General features: G+C 39.0%; 1 protein-coding gene across 2 annotated transcripts in view; it reads left to right on the forward strand.

Moving 5' to 3' along the window:
• Positions 1 to 15,169, forward strand: part of Exoc4 (exocyst complex component 4) — a 772,455-nt gene that overhangs the window by 522,255 nt on the left and 235,031 nt on the right. For both annotated transcript variants that reach the window (XM_052173402.1, XM_052173403.1), the window contains one exon: positions 12,414 to 12,633. In XM_052173402.1, coding sequence (XP_052029362.1) covers positions 12,414 to 12,633 — 220 coding nt within the window. The remainder of the gene's footprint in view (positions 1 to 12,413; positions 12,634 to 15,169) is intronic.

Raw genomic sequence — 15,169 nt, forward strand, 5'->3', positions numbered from 1 at the left:
TGAACTAAGGTCAGGGACTCCTATGGAAGAGTTAAGGGAAGGACTGAAGGAACTGAATCAGGGGAGGGTGACCCCACAGGAAGATCAACAGTATCATGTAAGCTGGACCCCTGGGAACCCGCAGAGACTAAGCCACCAACCAAAGAGCATCCACAGGCTGGTCCATGGCCCACAGCACATATGTAGCAGAAGACTGCCTTATCTGGCCTCAATGGGAGAGGATGCTCCTAATCCTGTAGAAGCTTTATGTCCCAAGGCCCTTGGGAGGTTGGGGGAAGTGAGGTGTGGGAGGGGAATGTGTGGGTTGGGGAGCACCCTTTCGGAGGCAAAGGGGAGAAGGGAATGGGGTGAAAAGAAGGAAGGTGTGGAAGGGGGAGCAACATTTATGTTGTAAATAAAATAATTTAATAATTTAATTTTTTTCATTAAACGTGTTGTCCTGGAAAACACTTGGGATATTATGGGATTAGAAGATGACCGTGAAAAATTCAGGAGACAGCAGGTGTTGGAGAGGGTGTGGAGAAAGAGGAACACTCCTCCACTGCTGGTGGGGTTGCAAATTGGTACAACCACTCTGGAAAGCAGTCTGGCGGTTCCTCCGAGAACTGGGCACCTCACTTCCAGAAGATCCTGCTATACCACTCCTGGGCATATATCCAGAGGATTCCCCACCATGTAATAAGGATACATGCTCTACTATGTTCATAGCAGCCCTATTTATAATTGCCAGATGCTGGAAAGAACCCAGGTATCCCTCAACAGAAGAGTGGATGCAAAAAATGTGGTATATCTACACAATGGAGTACTATTCAGCCATTAGAAACAATGAATTCATGAAATTCTTAGGCAAATGGATGGAGCTAGAGAACATCATACTAAGTGAGGTAACCCAGACTCAAAAGGTGAATCATGGTATGCACTCACTAATAAGTGGATATTAACCTAGAAAACTGGAATACCCAAAACATAATCCACACATCAAATGAGGTACAAGAAGAAAGGAGGAGTGGCCCCTGGTTCTGGAAAGACTCAGTGAAACAGTACTCAGCAAAACCAGAACGGGGAAGTGGGAAGGGGTGGGAGGGAGGACAGGGGAAGAGAAGGGGGCTTACGGGACTTTCGGGGAGTGGGGGGGGCTAGAAAAGGGGAAATCATTTGAAATGTAAATAAATTATATCGAATAAAAAAAAAAAGAAGATGACCGTGGTTGAACTGTATTGAATCAAACAAAACAAGATAAAGATAGAAGAGTGTAAGGCTCAGGATTCAATCAATACTATGTGTCTGAGGTTCATCTCATTATTGTTTGCTGGGGATAGCATTATTTTGCAGTTACTTTTTTTCTTAGATTGCTGTGCATTCATATTGGTGGTTAATCAAGTAATAGTAAGCATAGAATGGGTAAGACATAATCTAAACTAAGACCATAGGACAAGGTTAGCTGCCAGATAGGCTCATTAGAGATAATTCAAGATGAGCTTTCTATGGCATTCACTTACTGTGCATAATATAAAATCTCTCCTGTTACAGAGCACTGACAGAGAACCAAGTATCCTGTCTGCCGTAGAGTTTTTACATCTTAAATTGTTTGAGAATTTAGTCATGCGTATAATGTGTTTTGATGAAACACAATCCCCCATTCCCTCCCTTCACCTCTCCCATCCCCGACCACCACTCTTCCTTCCCAATGCCATGTGCTCTTTTTATTACCACTATAGACACTTAGTGCTGCCAGTGGGGAATGGATGTAGAGCCAGCCACCTTTCAGGGGCCACATATTTGGTTTTTTAAAAAAAGGCCTTTCCCCCCACCAGTATCCATCGCTACCAGTTCCTTGGGGAGCCCAGGATAGAACTTTATGTACCCCTCCCCCACCAATGATAGAATTTTGGGTGGTTTGATCTTATGTACAGCTTGTGCATTTGGTCATAGCTATGAGTTCACATTTGAAACAGCCGTGTCGAAATAGGTACACACATCTTTTTTGGATACATGATAAATTTCCACGATTATTTCCAATATTGATTTCTGTTACTGATACTTGAGTGCTATTCAGATCAGGGCAAACTCACTGAGCTTCACATGGGAGATCAAGGCTCAGTTTTAAGGTGCTGATAATTTGTCTTTAAATGCCTCATTTTGATACATTTAACACAATGTATGCATCATCTATTTTACATGTTCCTATATTTCTTGTACCACCTCAGTTCTCTTATCATCTTGTTTATCCAACCATTTTTATCTATACAACAGAATATTAAAATAACTCATGCATAGTGACCACTTTCAAAACTCATAGCCCTTAATGACCAAGACTAAATAAGCTATAATAATAATTCAGTACTATTATTTATTAACTATGCACTAGTTAATTAATTTGGGTGCTTCAGACATGATTCACAGGTACATAAAACACAGTTTCTGCTCTGAAGGAGCTTGACTGTGTTACCAGAGAGAAAAAAACAGGAAGAAAAACGAGGAGTGATGTGAAGTCATGAAGTAAAGTAGTTACTTGACCACTGAAGACAAGTAGCTCAGAGGTCAGGGGACAAGCAATGCTTGGAATTAGTCCTTAACCAAAGGCTGCAGTGGAGAACAAAGACAGTTCTGTAAAGCTCCAGTCTAGCTGCTCTGCCAAAACTTAGAAGATTGAGGGTGCTGTGAGAATACTATGCAGACATCATGAGAAAAAGCACTAGGTTTACTTTTGCGCAGTTCATACACTGGAGATCGATGTATAACTGCATACCTATGAAGTACCATATAGTACCTCCAGGAAGTTGTAACCGGTCAGTGAGGGGCTCCTCACCCCAGTGTTATGGGGATATAGTAGTCACTCTATTTGTTTTAGCATTTGCAGCCATGGGTACAAGATATATACTCCATATATATTGCCCATATAAGCAAAGTGGTGAGCAAATGACCATATGTGAACATTGTACAGAGAGAATGTCTCCAAATCTGCAAATTTCTTGCATAAATAGCAAAGTTAGAAGAATATGATAGATGATTTTTAAGCTTGACCCAAGGTGATTGTGATAATCATGGTATAAATGTGGAAATTTTAGGAGAGGACTGTAAAAATAATCGTAACTCAGCAATAAAGAGTTCTTTTAGGTGAGCCATAATTTGAATTATCAGGAGGAGATCCAGTTGAAAGTACCTAGCAGGTGATTGGGAATGCAGGTCAGGGACCAGTGGTTTAAACTGAAGATAAGATTTACTATATTTTAAAGGAAATATTTTTTGATTTTTTTAAAAATATTCTTATTGGGATCATATAATCTTTTCTATCCATTTATTATCACATACTTTAGACTTCAGTGTGAACCTGAATCTTTGGATAGCCCACTTCAAGTATCTTGACCCTAGAGCTGAATGTCTAAGAATTAGAAGAGCGTGATAGAACAGGCTTCAGTCCAGCATGGTGTCTGGAGCCATGCTGCCCAAGGTCAAACTTTAGCTCTATTACCTACCAGCTCCTTTATCTTGAGAAAGTATCACTGTGTGATGCTGTCCTCTCTGCCTCCACCCGGCAGTTACAGAAGTGTTCTATTCTGCAGCATATAAAGGCCCACGTGACACAAAGCCCAGTGATCACACGCGGCACTGCCTCTGTGTGGATCTCGGGGCCATCCTGTGAAAATGGACAGAACAGTGCAGTCCTCTTAGAGTGCCTCTGAAATTCATACTGAAGAATCCTTATGAACCACTTAAAGCCAGATATGGTAAGAGCCCTGTGGCTATAAACAGTTATTAATACTGAGGTAGCAACAAGTGCAATGCTGGCCATGCTCCCCTGCATTTTGTATTGGCGTCTGAAGGCCACTGATCTCCAGCACCAGGAGCGTGCGTTAACTGTGCTGCACTCACATTGCCAGGCCATGTGGTAGGCTGCTTCTGCCAAATTCTTCCTGGAAATTTTTGACAGCTTTGTTCTTTATATAATAACATGAGAATGTATTTAACAAAAGAAATGTAAGTTGAAGCAATAAAACAGAATTCAACCCTATCAGAATAGAAAGATTATTATCTTGCCTTTGAGCTTGGCTCAGTAGTCCATATTGTTGTCTTATTTATTTGAATCTTAAGGGGTTAAAGGAAGATTGTTTTCTATCAAGGTTTAGAGTTTAAGTCTCATTTCAATTTCTAAATTATATGCGTAAAAGTTTTAACAGCTGTCATTTTAAAGAGGCTTTCTTCATTTCTCCTAAAGTGCTTTTCAGTCTGAAGGGAGCACTTAAACGTAGTCTCAAATCATTTGCAATACACTCATGGCAAGACTTTTGAATGTTAAATTTGTTTGTAAGCCTGGAGAGTCCAAATTTCATAGGTAATACTCTTTTCTCTTGCTACTTAATGATCGTTACCTCGTTTCTCCTTTAGGCCCAGGCAGGGCTCTCACTCATTACAAATAAGAGCACCCAACCCCTCTGATTTCATTAGTTCTGCAAATTCTCTCCTAGGGGCACGAGCCCAGCACACAATTGGGCTGTGCAATGATGAGCTTATTTTGTACTTTTCCCCCAGAAAATCTTTATATACAAAAGGCACAGATCGTAGTTAGACTCAGCACGAGCAATTACAGACTATTGAGGGAGAGGCTCTCCCCGATGTGCCAATGGCTCACTCCCATGAATTAAGAGGCAAATGTGCTCCAATGTGCATTAACCTTTATGGATTTTTCTTCAGTTTTCATATTCCACTGATTTATGGTCTTAAATATGCCTGTTGCTGCTGTTTCTGAATGAGTCCCTTGTAAATCATTCCTAAACGATCTTTTTTGACTCAGATAATACAAGTAAGTTGACTATGTCTCAAATCATTTCTGCTGAGGCTTCTTTTCTCCTTTGCCCAAAGTGTCTTCCAGTTTTCTCTGCCTTAAATGTTAATGTGAGAAATATCAAGTACATACAAAACATGTCTTAAACCACATGTGCCATGTTCCTTCTTTGTTTGCAGACTAAGTTGTTTTGGGCATTTCTCATGGCCTTAGTTGGATTAGATTCCAGAGTCCCACCTGTCTGTATAACTGCTGTCAGCTCTTTGTACAAGGATGAGCTCATGTCTGGGAATAGAGTCATTGACTCTCTTTGGGTTCTAGGTTGCTGTCTTTTTTTCCATACAAATCAAGAATAGTAGGGATTCTGACTGACCTTGTCCTAATAAAAGTCTACTTGAAGCAGCTATCTTCTTTCAGATAAATAAGGGTTGCATGTCTACAGTATGTATAGATGTTCTATGTTTGATAGTATATAGCTAGGGCCAGGCCCAATTTTTTGAATGAAATGAATGCAAAAAAATGATGCTTTATGATGACATAGGATATGTGATTAAGGAGACTAGGCAGAGCAAGGGGCTTGGGATGATGGAATAAATTTTTAATTAGTTTATAAATTTCCTAGATAGGAACCGCATCAATATAAAAAAATTAATATATTGGGTGAAATATATGCAGTAGGGTGCTCATTTCTGTATTCCAGAGAACAAATAACTTGTTGCAAGAAAACATCAGTTTAAAAAAAAAATGCAGGTATCTTGTATGCACAGACTTTTAAAGCCTCCCTTCAATAATAATATGAAATAAAAATATCCAGTTTAATACTTAGAAATGTACAACTATCAATACTAAATTTAGGAAAGAAGATCCGTGTTTTAAACTTGCAGTGAAAATTAGTCATTCACGCTCATCCTTGGCTTTATCATTTTTCCTGTTTTACAATCTTTGGTTGAGGAGGCTTATTTGGAGAACAGTTTTCAAAATCCTGTAATTAGATACTCCACACACAGTATTATGCAGATCCTTCCTTTGATTCTCATTGTCTCTTTCCCCCTGCACAGATGCACCTGTACTTTGTGTTTGCATGCTCATCATTAGAAGGTCTGGGAAATCCCCATGTGACAGCACTTCCAGAGACTAGCTAATGCCCCTTCCACAGGGCTCTGCCTGTGTTCTGCCTTAGCTCTGAAGTGTTTTCATTCCTAATGGGATTCTCTTGACACTTTCAAATATTCAATTTTTTTCAGTCCCATAAAGCTACGTATCAAATGATGCCCAAGAAGAAGGAAGGAGTGGCCCCTGGTCCTGGAAAGGCTCAGTGCAGCAGTGTAGGGGAATTTCAGAACAGGGAAGTGGGAAGGGGTGGATTGGGGAACAGAGGGAGGGAAGAGAGTTTATGGGACTTTCAGGGAGGGGGGTATCCAGGAAAGGGAAAATCACTTGAAATGTAAATATATCAAATAAAAAAAGAAAAATCTATAAAAATTGTGAAACTCAATCAAATAAAGATGTAACCGTTCTTGAACATCTCATAATTTAGCAGTTAATGTTCTGATCAACAAAGACCATGAGAGTTTTAATTCAGTAGATTGGTGGATTAGTTACAATAGCATTGAGTGTGTAGTTTTGGGAACTTGGGATCCTGGGTTTAGCTGTGTATGACCTTGAAGATATTTTACTTAACCCTGTACTTCAGTTTTCTATTTGTGAAAAGGGATCGTTGTGCTTTGTACTTTGTGGGTTGTTTTGAGAACTAAATGAGCAAATCCATGTAGAAAAAAAAGCTAATGAGAAGTCTTGATGGGAAGATTGGAGTTTTTGATGAGTCTCTATCTCTTGCCTCATTTTCAACAGAACATTTTTAAAACGCTTATTGGTAGGGTAACACCTGGACTAATGTTCCTTAACCGATGTTTGATTTAATAATGTGATCATTCACATGACAGACTGAGTTTATGCTATTCTGTGAAAGGGGTGGAAAAGGTATTGTGAACATCCATATTGCCCAAAATGAAGGCACAGTGACAGACTTACAGAACGCTTGACATGAGTGGTGAGGATAGGTAAGAACTTTACTCCTCTTTTTAATTCTTCTTGGAACCTCTAATCTAAACACTTGGCTGGAGAGCACTGTTTGTCAGGCAGATTTCACCCTGGTTTCAAGAACTATGGTTTGAGATCAAAAGATGTGTTTCTTTGCTCTGTACCTTGTTCAGTTTATTTCTCCTAAGAGTCTTCTCTGTGCACATGTAGGGATATAGGAAGCACTTAACACTTTGCCTCAGGCCACATGGAAGGTTTCCTCATCCTATACTTTGTGTGTTTGTGTGTTTCTGATGGATTCAGACAGAGTCTTACTGTGATTATCAATGTGTCCTGCTAGAGATCTCTACCCTTACTCACACTTGCACACTGGGAACACTGCTTACTATTAGAGCAGCAGCCACATTTAGCCAGCACTTGCTGCATATAGGAATAGTCTGTCATTCTTGCCAGAACAAGTGCAGGTCACCTATGTATTTGCATATTTTAATGTTTTTAAAAAGTATGCAGATTAAGGCATATATAACATGATATAGACTAACACAAACTAAACATATAGGATTACCCTTCACATGTTTATGTTGTGGTAAAAATACTTAAAATCTTATTGTGTACTTTCCATAAATACTAAACATTAACTTTTGTCTCCATCTGTGTAGTACGTCTCCTGAGTTTATTCCTTGTATCTAATTGAACTTGGTGAACTTTGGTGAATGTATCCCTAGCACCATCCTGACTCTGATAACTACCATTCTTCTATTTTCTTACTAAAGAAAAGTCTGAGAACAGCCTAAATTTTTAAATCTCCAATGTTTCCTGTTTTCTGCTGAAATCCCTCAATGCTCTGAGAGCATATTTGGAAACATGTTGAGTGAATCCCCTCAAGTTAAAACGGCAACATCAACCTGGAGGTGCCTTTGGAGATGGATATGAATGCTATAGGGAATGAGCAGTTTCTATTCAAGAGAGAAGGCTCACTGAAAGTGACGAGACCTCTACCAGTGCTGCTTGTAGTGATATCATTGTGTAGGGACAGCAAAGATATATACATCATGAGAGAAAGAAGATGTGTATAGTTTAAGATTTCTGTCACTCTGAGAAAAGGCCTGACTAGTAAAGATTATTTGTACAGCAAAGATTTTGAAAAGAAAATGTAAGTACCTCTGTTAAGAAAACTTCTAGTCCTTCTAATGGAAACAAATGGGATCCTAATGAAAGGAGTCTTCTTGTCTGTTCCTTACCACATAGAAGCAGTTTCCTCTGGCCCAAGAGGACCAGAATGCCCTTTATAGGGTTCCTCTACAAGTACCATGGAGTCAGAAACGTTCAGTGGCTTATGGACTTTGGACGTCTTAAGATTATGGCTGTAACTAATGGATTTAGTCTCTTACCTCCCTGGCCGCCTTCTACTCACCTTCTCTTTAAAGATTCACCAGGTTTTCTCTTTCCTGTCTCTGTTGAAGTAAGTCTTGTTTCAATTTCTCATTGTTTTCCTGAATTCCTTGAGTCAACTCATTTCATTGTAATAACTGAAATGATCACTACCCTTAATTACATATACAAAGGCAGGTGGAGGCAGAGAATGGGGTGGGGGGGTGCACAATCAATGGAATAGCAAGATTATCTGTAGTAAGTTCATTTATTGAGTCAGTTATAGGTTTAGCAACACAACTTAAGGAATTAAACTTTAAATATGGTCTAATTAGAAAGTAATTTGCAAAGTTTAGTCTGTGATATATGTGGGCAATTTAAAAGTTTTCCTATTCAATTTTAATCTAGTTAGCTAACCCTTCAGATTGTAGTAAACAGTTTTTTAAAGTAACTATTGAAAATTTTCATTCCCACTTGCAAGATTTCAACTAATCCCATCTCCTTGAGATACCTGTTGAGGTTTTTTGATTCTCCATAATAAAGTGTACAATGAAAATATAGTTCTCATAAAGTTCTTATACACTTTCAAATACACACTGACCTTGATTTCCTTATTTTTAGCTTAACCTTGTGATCTGGGAACTCTTCTTTCTTTTTTTTTTTTTTTTTAATTGGATGTTTTATTTATTTACGTTTCAAATATTACCCCTTTCCCAGTTTCCCCTCTGGAAACTCCCCCTCTCATCTTCTACCCTCTCCTGCCTCCCCACCCTTGCATTCCCCTACACAGGGACATCTATCCTTCCCAGGAGCAAGGGTCTCTCCTCCCACTGATGTCCAACAAGGCCATCCTCTTCTACATATGCTGCTGAAGCCATGGGTCCCTCCATGTGTACTCTGTGGTTGGTGGTTTAGTCCCCGGGACCTCTGGAGTGTCTGGTTGGTTGATATTGTTGTTCTTCCTGTGGGTTGCAAACACCTTCAGCTCCTTCAGCCCTTTCTCTAACTCCTCCATTGGGGACACCATGCTAAGTCCAATGGTTGGCTGTGAGCATCTGCCTCTGTATTTGTCAGGCTCTGGCAGAGCCTCTCAGGAGAAAGCTATATCAGGCTCTTATCGTCAAACAGTTCTTGGCATCCACAATAGTGTCTAAGTTTGGTGTCTGTTTATGGGATGGATCCCCAAGTGGGGCAGACTCTAGATGGCCTTTCCTTTAGTCTCTGCTTCACACTTTATCTCTGTATCTCTCTCCATGGGTATTTTGATCCCCCTTCTAAGAATGACCAAAGCACCCACACTTTGGTCTTCCTTCTTCATGAACTTCTTACAGTCTATGAATTGTATCTTGGGTATTCTGAGCATTTGGTCTAATATTATCAGTGAGTCCATACCATGTGTGTTCTTTTGTGATTAGATTACCTTACTCAGGATATTTTCTAGTTCTATCCATTTGCCTAAGAATTTCATGAAGTCATTGTTTTTAATAGCTGAGTAGTACTCCATTGTGTAAATGTACCACATTTTTTAAATATTTATTTATTTATTATATATAAGTACACTGTAGCTGTCTTCAGACACCAGAATAGGGTGTCTGATCTCTTTACTAAGTACACTGTAGCTGTCTTCAGACACCAGAATAGGGTGTCTGATCTCTTTACGGATGGTTGTGAGCCACCATGTGGATGCTGGGATTTGAACTCATGACCTTCGGAAGAGCAGTCGGTGCTCTTACCTGCTGAGCCATCTCTCCAGCCCCAATGAACCACATTTTTTGGATCCATTCCTCTGTTGAGGGACATCTGGATTCTTTCCAGCTTCTGGCTATTATAAGTAAGACTGCTATGAACATAGTAGAGCATGTGTCCTTTTTATATGTTGGAGAATCTTTTGGGGATATGCCCAGGAGTGGTATAGCTGCGTCCTCAGATAGTACTGTGTCCAATTTTCTGAGGAACCGCCAAACTGATTTCCAGAGTGGTCATACCAGTTTGCAATGCCATCAGCAAAGGAGGAGTGTTCCTTTTTCTCCGCATCCTCATGAGCATCTGCTGTCAGCTAGTTTTTGATCTTAGCCATCTGACTGAGAGCTTTTCATGTATTCAGAACTTTTTCATTTGGAGAGTAGAGATAGGTACACAACATTCTGGTATATTTAATTTTCACACCTAATTGATCAACATCAAGGTTATTACTTGTTTTTAGCTTTTGTATTTCCCAGGAGTGGTGTTTCTGGGTGTTTAGGAAATCCATGTGTGGTTTTCAATAATATTGTAAAACGCTTCATGTGCTCTGTGCTGCTTTCCCTTGCATCAGTGCAGGTGGAAGGGGCCTCCTTCCCCACACTCCCATCAGCACACGATGTTTTCCAGTCTTTGGAATGTGGCCTATCACATAGGCTCAAAAGTCAAAATGCTGGAGTATCTTGGAATTGTCCTGCTTCGTTAACCTTTACTTTCCCTTATTCTAAAGGCTCTCTTCCTCCTTCTGACCACTTCTCTTCTAAGGTCTTTGGGTGTTTTTAGACAGCATTTTTTTATATAAGTTGAAAATGTGTTTTTCCAGTTATATGCTTCTTTTTTGTCTTGATTTTCTTTTTCTCCTCTTTTCCTGAACCATCATTACAAGCAGCTCTTGCTTTGCATAACATTGTGGAACTATAAAAATGACCATGTAAGGAAACAATGCAAGCTATTCTTAATTAGTTTGTGTTTTCTAGAAAGTTTTGTCAAAACATTAAAAACTCTTACTGTCACTTGTAAACTTATGTGGAAATGAAAAGCAAAAAACTACAGTCTAAAATATGCTCAGTAGCTGGAACCTTGGAAATACACTTAAGTTGATTTTAAAATATCAAAATATACTTGAATGGTGCTTCTGGCTTTATATCATGTACTTTATGATGTATGTGTATCTTTCCTGTGCTTGGCAAGCTTTTGTGCTTCTACATTTCAGTCAATTGTGAGCATTTTATCCTTTTTTTCCTTTTGCTATAAAATACCTCCAGGAGTTCCCAGCATTGCTTTCTATGTCTGGTGAGCCATCCCTCTTTATCCTTAACCCTCTTTCCTATCACAACCAATTTCTGGGTTTATATTGAGAAGTATTTTTTGGTTGCATGTGTTTCTGAAATGACAGTGTCAAAATTGTGTGGACATGTTTTTCTTCAATAACATTATTTATGTTCAGTTCTATTTTCATTTCCAGTGTCATCTCATTTGTTTTGTTCCAGTATTTTTTTCTGTATTAGCCAATTATCTTGGCTATCTGCTTTTTTATAAAATGCCATATGGCCTTTTCACTTGGTGACAAGAAGGTAACATAACCACATACTTGATTGTCCATATATGAACTGAATAGTCAGGGCACAATGGCCATTTGCAATAGACTGGAAAGAAGTGATTGTTTACTGACCACAGTGCACAACAGCTATTTAAATGCAGAATTCTGATGGGATAATATCATAGTTTGGCTTATGTAGTTACACTAAATGGATGATGTTAACTATACTGTGATTCTGTAAGATTTAAGCTATGTTGTTGGGGGCTGATATTATTTAACTGATCAATATATAGTAAATTTATATACTACATGTATTAAATTTTTATATAATAAACCCTTGAAAACAAGGCTACTTCAACAGAAAATTGAAAACAATAATATGTATTCACCTGTGAGTCAAGAACTACTCTTAACATTCTGCTATATACATCATACATTTTTGAACAAAGGAAATAAAACATTAAAAATAAAGTTGAAATTCTCCTTTGTCTTCCAGCTCCTATTCTTTCCATTTCTTAGCCTGCAAACGCGGGATCATGGTAAATGAAAAAAGACTCCTATGTCTCACAAACTACATACACATAGGCAATTTCAATGAGAAATGTGCACTGATTGTGAGTCTGCCCTTTAATTTGTCCTATAATTTTGTTTTCTGCTCATCATACTTTTCCTTTGACTCCTATAGTCTTATTTCTTCTGGGAATTAATCAAAGTGTTTTGCTGTACCCTGCATAGAAGTCATGCTTTTCTGTTCCATTCTCTTTCATTTAATTAGTAAAATAACTTATCTTTTAAAAAATTGAAATTTGTCTTGAGATGCAATGATGACCTTACTGTCTCCATAGAAACAGCCTGAGCCCACAGATACTGATGTGTGTGGTGTCATATTTGTGTTTTTCTGATCTATTTAAGCACCTCTTTTCTCTGTTTGTCTTCCAGATTTATTCAAGAGATTGAGCATGCCCTGGGACTTGGCCCTGCCAAACAGTGTCCTCTTCGAGAGTTTCTCACCGTGTATATCAAGAACATCTTCCTTAATCAGGTCTTGGGTGAGATCAACAAGGAGATTGAAGGGGTCACCAAAACCTCAGACCCCTTGAAGATCCTAGCTAATGCAGATACCATGAAGGTTCTGGGAGTGCAGAGGCCCCTCCTACAGGTAGTAAGGAGAACCTGCTCTTTTCCTTATTGTTTAAGATGTATTTTTGCATGTGTGTACTTCTGTGTGTCACTTGTGTGCCTTTTGCCTGCAGAGGCCAGAACAGGGTATTGGATCTCCTGAAACAAATGGTTGTAAGCCATATGAAATGGGTGTTGAGGATCAAACCCAGATCCCCTGGAAGATCAGCCAATATTCTTAATCACTGAACTATCTTCTCCAGCCTCAAAATTACTGTTCTTTAATCATCATTTATTACTCGGCAAGAGTTATAACGTTAGAAAAGAAGAAGAATTACCATCTGGTTCTATATCCAACAGGGACAAAACAAGAAGAAATAAAGAGATAATTGGGACATTTAGGTCTGATATAGTTTGGATAATGGAAATTCCTAAGATCATGAAGGGAATAAAAAAAAAAAAGTTTGACTATGGAAGATTCTGAGTCTCATTGACATTCAAGCAAGTCTTTTTACTATTTGTCTAGAATTTATCCTCGAAAGTGTTATTTTCCAGTGGTCAGTGCATCCCAGAGTAGGACAGCTTAGCATGAATGAAATTAGGCACCCTATGTAACCTCACTTACCAGCGGGAAGTCAGTTCTCTGAACCATTTTTTTAGGTAGTTCATTTAAATAACTAGACTAGCTCAGAAACTTTAAACCAGTAAACTGATATTAAAATTCAGATCATTCATTCAAGTAATGATTTTGTTGATACTGAACATTTTTACTTGAATGTCTGGGCCATAAAAATTACCTGACAATAGATATTTTTGTTTCACAGACCTGTGGTATACGTTTTATACACATTTAGTTTATGGAATGATAGTAAATAGAAAATGAAAGCAAATCATGAGTTTGAGTTGTGGATATATTTTGACAGTTACATTAATCTTGCTTCAAAAAGAACAATAAGTAGGGTGGGGCAATTCATACCATTGATTCCAGCAGAGGCAGATAAATCTCTTTAATTTTGAGGCCAGCCTGGTCTACACAGTGAGTTTCTTTGTCAATGTTTTTTCATTTGAACTAAAGACTTACCTTATTAAACATGATCATTTCAGTTTAAGTAGCAAATGTATGTTGAAACTTGTAACCACATATTGGGCCATGCACACTGCCAACTAAATGTCACCTCGGGGAAGTCCATGATACATCTGTCAGATCATACTCAAATTTGTCATCCATCATTTTGTATTTGTAACTGTGTCTTTTGTCCTTTGGTTAGAACTCCACTTGACCCGTTCTCCTTCTGACCTCTCACACAAGTGAGGAAATCTTAAGACCAAATCCATTCTAGCTATCAACCTTCAAGTTCATACTCAGAGCTAAGATACTGGCTTTGTTATATGGTTATAGCCTTACCTTCTTTTGTACATCAAAACTGCATATTTTTGGAGATGCAAAGTAGTGAGGGATATGGTTATCAAATCTGTTTTCTGTTGTCTGAGATATGAGGTTTCCATCCTGAAAATTTCTCTTTATTTATAACAATTATAACTTTTCTTCTAACATGATTGCCCATGCTAAAATGTCTGTTTCTTAAGGGTATCTCCATGTCTACTTGATATTTTTATCTCCAGCTAAATGTAGGTGGCTAATATGAGGAAAAGTGGTAAGTAGGTCTTAAAAAACATTAACTAAGAATTTGAGACATTTTAGTAAGGGATCTGGGGACAATATGTGAGAGACAGAGGTGGGCAGAGTGCTCAGTTATATGAAGCGTAAAGACGTCCCTTTGCAGTTCTGCTCTTGGGTCACAGATTGGAGCAGAACATGTGCTATTCCCTGAGGCAGCAGACGTGTCCTTTGTCATCAGCCCAGTTGGGTTTTCCAGGAAGGACAGCAATCTCAGTGCTGCTTTTATGCATTTGAGGATGGGCAGGTGAAATGCATGCTCTCCTGGGAGGAGAACTGCGTGGGGTCCTGTGAGGAGAGCCATGGGTCTGTCTTTGCCCCTCCAGCACAGCATCTGAGCATCCCAGGTATATATCTTCATGAGGAGACACATCTGGGATGCTGACATGACCTGGCATTGGCGACTGTCCTTTCCATGGTAGATTCTGTGGAGGGAAGAGAGGAAGTTAGTAGGGAAGAAACTGGCAAGCTCCATTTTGTGGGTGAAATCCTGTGCTAGATGTGGCCCAAATGGTACAGCCCAGCAGGACGAGAAGTCATGACAAAAGTACTATCTCTCATTATTGCAGCTAGCACATTAGCAGTGTTGACTAGGGGCCAGTGCTTTACGTGTATGCTTTGATTGTATGGCAGGAACTTCTCTGATGGTCTTATGATAAGGAAATCAAAAACAATGAAATTAAATTACCTACACAGAGTCTTCTGGCTAGCAAAGGGAAGATTGGTTCCCACCCAGGAAGTCTAGTCCTGAGTCCTGTATTCTACAACAGATTACAAATCATAGTCTGAAGATTATGGTTGTTGCAAGCTACCTACCTCTGTGCCAACAGACACAGGTTTAAGAATGAGCATTTAGACACTTTAATCCTTCTTAGCACTTTGACATTGTCTAGGAATC

This window comes from Apodemus sylvaticus, chromosome 2 (assembly GCF_947179515.1).
Source record: "Apodemus sylvaticus chromosome 2, mApoSyl1.1, whole genome shotgun sequence".
In the NCBI taxonomy this organism is placed as follows: domain Eukaryota; kingdom Metazoa; phylum Chordata; class Mammalia; order Rodentia; family Muridae; genus Apodemus; species Apodemus sylvaticus.